We start from the raw sequence: 7,401 nt of genomic DNA, 5'->3' as shown, positions 1-7,401 counted from the left end.
ATGGAGGGATGGCCACTGGGAAGAGGTAACTATGGGGAGGAAGTGGGAGAGGAGCTGTTGCATTGTAAACTGTGGTCGATGACATGAGACAAAGTATATGTGAACTGCTGTATGGAAAATGAATTCGCTCTGTAAATCTTCACCCAAATCACAATAAATAAAATAAAATTAAAAATTAAAAAGTGAAGAAAAAAAAAAGAAGGGAAAGGAAAGAAAAAAGAAAGGAGAAAGCTAGGGGTTCAGTGCACCTGACTGGTACACTCTGCTGGCTGAGGAGGCCAGGAAGAATGGGGCATGCCATCTGGGACAGGGCACTCTGTTGACCTAAGAGGCAGTTGAGGCAGAGCACCCAACACAGGATGACATTTCTGCTGACCTCAGAGATGGCTAGGAGCAGAGTTTCTGGTCCAGGATGCTTTGCTCTGCTGGCCAAGGAGGCCAAGAGTGTGTGCCTCCAAACATGGGAGTAGCATGCATGTGGCACCTGATACTCAAGGGCACACTTCTGACCTCAGGCAGGGCAGGGGCAATGTCGGGGAGGATGTCACTGGCCACTGGGTGGGTCAGCATAGGGGATGGACAAACTTCTGGTTACTGGGAAGGTATAGGGAAAAAGGGAGAGATCACAACTTTCTAGTCATCAGCCCCCAGTGTTGGTCCTGGTACAGTCTTCCATGAGCAGAGCTGAATATAAGGTTTCTGCCCTAATGAGAACATGGCTTGCAGAAGTTCAAAATGGCCATGCTGCATTGCACCAGTTGACAATTCATCACTCTGTATATTTCCTTGTTCATTGTTTTCATTCAGTTTTTCTTCTAGTCAGTATTTGATCTACTTCTTTATCCTTCCCTTTGAAACTTAAGCTTGCAGAACTATCATCTGTACCTGTTTCATTTGGTTTCTTGGGTCTTTGTTGTAGAGGGTCTGGGTAGCCTATCTACCTAGTCAAGCCATTTTGCTGGAAGTCTCCTGAACTTTTCAAAATGCTTTTTTATTTTTTATTTTTTTTAAGTTTTTCATCAAGTCTTTTTTCTAAAGGACAATTCTCAATTCATTGTGGGAGGTCAAAGCATTTACATATGTATTTAACCTAATTTCCATATATGAAATTTGAGAAGACATTCCTACTGTGTGACATGTGAGATTTTAGATCAGTGCAGAAAGGAATTTCTTTTTGTGGCAATTTTAAACAATGAAACATGGAAATTAATGACTATTGTTGGGACTCCACTAAGAATGTCTTGTATATATTATTATAATACATTTTTATATCAACCTTATGAGATTTTCATATTGTCATTTTACGGATGAGGAGTCTGAGTTTCAGAAGGGTTTAGGCACTTGTCTGAGGCCCAGAGCTAATATAAGGCAGAATCAGGGATAACACCCAATTTTATCCCATTTCAACATACTTGGACTTCATTAATATATGCAATGGGTATGAATTTTACAACACAAACATCTATATGCAAGAAATGTTATTTTACTTCCCTATCCACACATCAAATGATATATATTCCAGGTCCCCATCTCAGTAGGCTAGAAAGGAAATTCAGTTTTTTCAATTTGTTTTACCTTTCTGTGGATTCATATCAGAATATAGAAGAATTACATGGTAGGTAACCAAGAATCCCAGTTCGAGTTACATTTAAAGAAAAGATATTGTGTATCGTTAAAAGAGGCAAGGAACCTAGTATTTATTTATGAGGTCGAACAAAAAGGAGGGAAGGAAAAGAGAACAGCTTTGAACATATTCCCCCACCATGACGAAAGATAGTTTTCATCTTCTTTTGAACCATAACTGACATGCTTAACCTCTCTTCCTATGAAGTCTAACCTTTTACCGTGTAAATCAAACATTACATGAGGTTGGAAGTACTTCTCATCTGCCTTGGCATTGTTGGATTAACTTGAACATATGAACACGGACAAAATGTGTCTCATACATTGGCAGATAGATCCTTTACCTTTGCCAGCACTATAAAATGTCCACTGAGTATAAAAAATTACAATATTTACAATGTTTTCAACCATACTACCACTTCTGTTACTTCCTCTAACTCATGAAAAGTGATCACATATACAAATTTTAATAATAATTTCCTTGATTTGTGGCAATAGATGTGGTTTTTTACTGAGCATATTGACTTTTTACTATTTCCTATATTTCAATAAAACTGCATCTAAATATCTCTTAAAAGTTTCCCACGTGCTTTTCTTGTTGTTATGTGTGTTGAGTCGGACATGACTCATAACGACCCCTCCTTGGGTTTCCGAGGTAGTATCATTACGGAAGTAGATTGCCCTATCTTCCTTCTGAGGAGTGGCTGGTGGGTTTGAACCACCAGCTTTCTGGTTAGCAGTCAATTGCCTTAGGCACTATGCTACCAGAGTTCCTGTGTGCTTTTCTTAGCAGATGTCAATAAGTTTCACATTGAAGTTTTAATGTCCAATCACCTATGATAAATTTATATTTGTAAACAAGATTTGAATTTGCTGACATATGTGTCCTTAAATATTTCTTTTTCACATTATGCTAGGAAAATATGGATAATGATAACAATATATGTTAAATATTCATATTAGTTTGTAAAGTGGTAATGAGAGGAGTATATAGAGAATAAAATATATTTCATTTGTAATTTTCTTTTGTTTTTAAAATATTTTATTTAAATTCTTTAATACTTTAAATAAACTAGTGAGAGAAATGCTCTTATGGGCATTAACTTTTGGGATTGGAAGCTCAGATATATTCAATAATGACTGAAGAGTCAAAGCTAATAATTGCCTCAGCTAGGCCTGGTACCTAGCTCACTGCCCTCCCCTTTACAACGTACCACAGTTCTGAGAAAGTCTATAAATTAATACACAGTGTGAGTTTAGAACTAAGCCAAAGACCCATCATTGCTAGGGAATAGCTAATTGCCAAATGCAGAATCAATGCAAGGAAAGGATAGAATCTGTAATTCTCACTCACAGTAATAAAACTCGAAAACATTTTTGGTTTGCTTCCTTTTCACTCTTCCTCCTTAAATCAAATGAGGTATAAGAGTCATACCTTGAAACCATGCCATAAGCTCCATCAGAAATATTAAATGTTAAATAAAGTGATCCTTATTGACCGTAAAATGAACACCATTTACTATTCTAAGAAGATAGAAAATACTGTTATGTGAACAGTAGAGAAATTGCCAAAAAGAAAAGCTATTTTATATCAGTCGGTGGACAAGTTAATGTGCTACTGGAAAAATCATACATATTCAGACTTAATTAATTCCCAGGACACCTGGTTCGGATAAGAGTGCTCCAAAATATCCCCAGTTTGCTTCACTGTTGCATAGTGTTTGCAGAAGCTAGACATATTCTGACTATAAGATCTGAGGCATGACTTAGTTAGCTTATCAAGGCTTTTGTTATAGTGCTTTCCTGCTCACTCTCTATGTTGGGGCATATATATATATGCCCTAAGAGCATAGTCGCTATGGCATTTGACAGCTAACCAGAAGGCTGACAGTTCAAACCCACCAGCCACTCCTCAGAAGGAAGGTTGAGCTATCTACTATCTACTTCCGTAGAGATACCACATCGGAAACCCCTCAGAAACTCTTCGCTATAAGTTGAATTGACTCGACAGCAGTGAGTTAGGTTTATATGTATATATCTATATATATACACATACATATAGATATATATGTATATATCTATACATATAGTAGTCAAATTTCTGTTCTCATTTCTGAATGTTTATCTTCAACTAAGCCAAGTTCCCTGTGACAAAAATGTGACCTCTATGCTTGTTTTCTAATGATATCACCTCCTGGCAACTTCTCTCAACATACAGTTTGGTATTTCCCATAAAGAGAAGTAGCTTAGCTATAGTTTTAGGTGCTTACCACCTGCCCATGCAGGTAACTCCCAAGTGCTTGAGAAGCATGCAGGTACCAAAGGTGTAGGGAGGAGAGACTGAAGGAAGTGACTGCTGTCCTGGCTCTTAAGCATTTCCTTTTGGAAAATACAGAAAAGTGTGGAGCAGCTGGTGGGTTCTAGCTGCTGAACTTTTAGTAAACAGTCAAGTCCATTAACCAATACATCATTAGAGCTTCTGAAAAGCGAGACGGTGTACTTTTTGTAATTATCCAATATAATGAATTGCTATTTTTGGTCTTTATATTAAGTGAAAATAGTAGTCATTTTATCTATTTTTTTTTCCTTCAAGAGCCAGTAGGATAGCTCATGCCGTACCTATGTGATAAAGTGACCACACTCTTATCATGACACTTCCTGTTCTTTAGAGTTCATTTATACATTATTACTTGCAATATCCTAAATGCTACTAAAATCACTGACCTAAGTAGGTATTTGGCTACTAATAGCTGTGCTGGAATCCATTCAATGTATTGTGGCATCCATAAAATTTACACAAATAAAGATATCCCTTGCTATTTGACACAAATACTTAAACTCTCATTGTTTAACTAGCATATTCAAAATATTTCCTTATATAAACAAATTCAAGTCTTCTTCTTCTTATCAACAGGATAACATTTTTAAACTGGAAGATTCACATTTTGAAAATGGCCGTGGGAAGAGTCCATATGACCCTAAACTACTGACAGCATCTCTTTTAATAGGTATGTAGTCAACAATAACTTGAACAGCTAATTGTCTATAGATAATAACCAGCTTGTATGTTCTTTTTTTTTATCTACCAAGATTTTCCATTATTCATTTAAACTTATTTTAGGAGGGCATCAGTTGTGATATGTTCAAATATTTTGAAAATGATGAAGAAATGTTAAATGTTGTTTTGACTATGACACTATCTAGTCATTCTTTTTATTCAAAACGATTTAATAGTATCTTTAAAGTGGTCTGCTCAATCAGTATACATCCCCACTTGAACTTCAAAATTTATTTTGTGAAGAAATGTTTTTGGTTTCCATTACACAAAAGAAGCATATAAGAAGGGCAAGTCAGAAAGAAAAAGTGAGATTTAGTCAATCTTGTTAATTGTACTTCCAAGAGTTGTCACACTCTCAACATTTGGAAAACTTAATCAGCACAAGCAGTCTAAAGAGGGTGCAACTGACAGAGATCCATTACATTATGTTTAGTTGACTTGACACAGCCTGAGATCTTGAACAAGTCAGCCTAGAGAAGGTCCTCTCTATTCCTGTTTTGTGACTTTGAGTCTTTTTCTCCTCCTCCTTTTTCTTTATCTAAAGAAATCATGTTATGCTATTTCTCTACCCTTCTTTTCTAGTTTTTCTTTTTTTTCTTTTCTTTCACATTATAGGTAGGTGGTGAATGCTTATTCATAATTTGAGGGCTACAAAGGGAAAAGTGTGACAGAATTTTAATCTGTATTGAAAGGTAAAGAATATTTCTTATACGCTTTCACTCTTCTCTGGATGACATGAATGTGGATGCAGAGTAAATTAACACACAAACAAAAAGTGGTAGATCACAAAGCTTTTTTCCTTAAACCTTTGAGTATATCAACAACAAAATTTCCAGGGTCAGGATTCTGTTACTGAATAACGTTTTCTACATTAATCTATATAAGTGATGTAATTTCTGTTTCCTTTTTTATAAATTATAAAAGTAATCATTTTGTAACATAGTACAAATAATGGTGACATGATTCACACATAAAATTCTTAACTAAATGATGACTAATAAATCTAGATTTTAAAAAAAATTAAATTTCGGTTTCTATCTGATGTGCCATAAATTCATGGGTTTCCCCCATCTATTTCCTTTTACAAATAACTATTATCCACTCGAAACAATAAAAAATGTTAGTCATATTGACTGCAGCATTAACTTGAAGTAATATTCTTCCAGTATTTGCTAAATTATTTACTTGATCACTGTTTCACTGATCACTAAATAAAACTATTGCTTTTCAAATGTAGACATTTTCAGTTCCTTTGATCCATTTATGCAGAATTTTAACAAAAGTTTAAGACCTACAGGAATGCGGCAAATTCAGTACACTTGTAATTTTCCTATTCAGAGAAGGCTTAGTGATTACTTGTGGATGATTTCCTTAAGGGTACACACTGAAATTTAAAAGTTGTCTTAGAGAAAGGGGAGGAGTAATACCTTGTTCAAACTTGAAGCCTGTATTTATTTCAATGCACTCTAAAAAAAGGATGGTTATTCCTGAACAAGCAGAATATAAACTTGTGCCTAAAGCAGTTTTCATTTGTGGGATGTCTCTTGGTAGAGATTTGCTTGATTATTTTTTTTTAATGTTCAGTTGAGAAAGGATGATGACAAGTAGATGTTACATAACTCAAATGGTATGCAGCCACACAAAGTCCACAAAGGATACGAACCTGTACATTTTTTTCTTTTGTAACAGAAGTTCTTTGAAAAAGCTGTGTAGGTTTATGAAAAGGAAAAATGAATTAAGGAAGTCCAGAACATTAACGAGATGATGTCTGTCTAAAAATAAATAGTAGGCATTTCAGAGAAGCAGCCTTTAAATGGAAGTCCAGACTTAACCTATCCAATATGGTAAAAATAATTTAGTAAACTTAAGAGGTATAAAGATAGTGCCTATTGACAGGAAGTATTATTCCAGCCAAAATAAATTAATTTCTGAATCAGTTGAATAGCATAATACAGAAGAAGGAATGAACCATACTAGATCTAGTAAAATCCTTTAAAATACCCACAACACCATTTTAATTCAAGAGCTGTAACTCCCTTTATTGAGGTTATTTGCTTCCTTTATAACTATGCTATAAATTCTTCCTCTCACAGTACATTTAATTCCCCTTGTTGGGTTTTTCTTGGCATTTTCTCCTGTGCTGTTTTAAAAGAATGCTCAATAATTTAATGCTGCTCTTTAACACATATACATTGTACAGAACATCCAAAACCTTTTTAAGATACAGGGGTAGCAATTGTCTCTGAAATATACAGGTTGTACATTTTACATCAAAGAAAGGACATTGGGAGAACCTATTTTTCCAAAATGTTTCGTATAAATTCTCTTCATTTCAGCACCTACGTAGAATGGTTCAAGGTGGTGCCAGGCTGCTTCCTTCTCTAACACTAGGGGGAGAAAAAATAGATTTGGCTCAACCATCTGTAAACTGGCCAAAAAGATCTTGGCAGCAGATGTTTTTAAACCACCAATCCCACTATTAAGCAGTTTTAACCAGTTGTAAGGTTTTAAAACTAAATGACAACTTGAAAAAATTTTTAGTTACAAAAACTATCAAGATTTAGTATATCCTGTTTCCAAAATTCCTTGGGTTTGTTAAGCTAAAGACAATAGGAAACTATGGATCCTCACTTGAGCAATACATAGGCATTGAAGTAAATCCCCAAATTCTGACATGTCTGAAATTTCTCAAATTGCCTTAGTCAAGTTAATTTAAAAAA

At 35.1% G+C, this 7,401-nt stretch overlaps 1 protein-coding gene across 1 annotated transcript in view; it reads left to right on the top strand.

Annotated features, from left to right (window-relative positions):
* SEMA3A (semaphorin 3A) overlaps window positions 1-7,401 on the top strand; it is a 298,555-nt gene that overhangs the window by 165,373 nt on the left and 125,781 nt on the right. The window contains exon 5 of the mRNA XM_007944923.2: window positions 4,538-4,631. Within this exon, the coding sequence (XP_007943114.1) occupies window positions 4,538-4,631 (94 nt within the window). The remainder of the gene's footprint in view (window positions 1-4,537; window positions 4,632-7,401) is intronic.

This window comes from Orycteropus afer, unplaced genomic scaffold (genome assembly GCF_000298275.1).
Source record: "Orycteropus afer afer isolate SDZICR_OR568_19922 unplaced genomic scaffold, OryAfe1.0 scaffold00007, whole genome shotgun sequence".
Lineage (NCBI taxonomy): Eukaryota > Metazoa > Chordata > Mammalia > Tubulidentata > Orycteropodidae > Orycteropus > Orycteropus afer.
The sequence above is the reverse complement of the archived record's forward strand: the minus strand, read 5'-3'. Positions and strand labels throughout refer to the sequence as shown.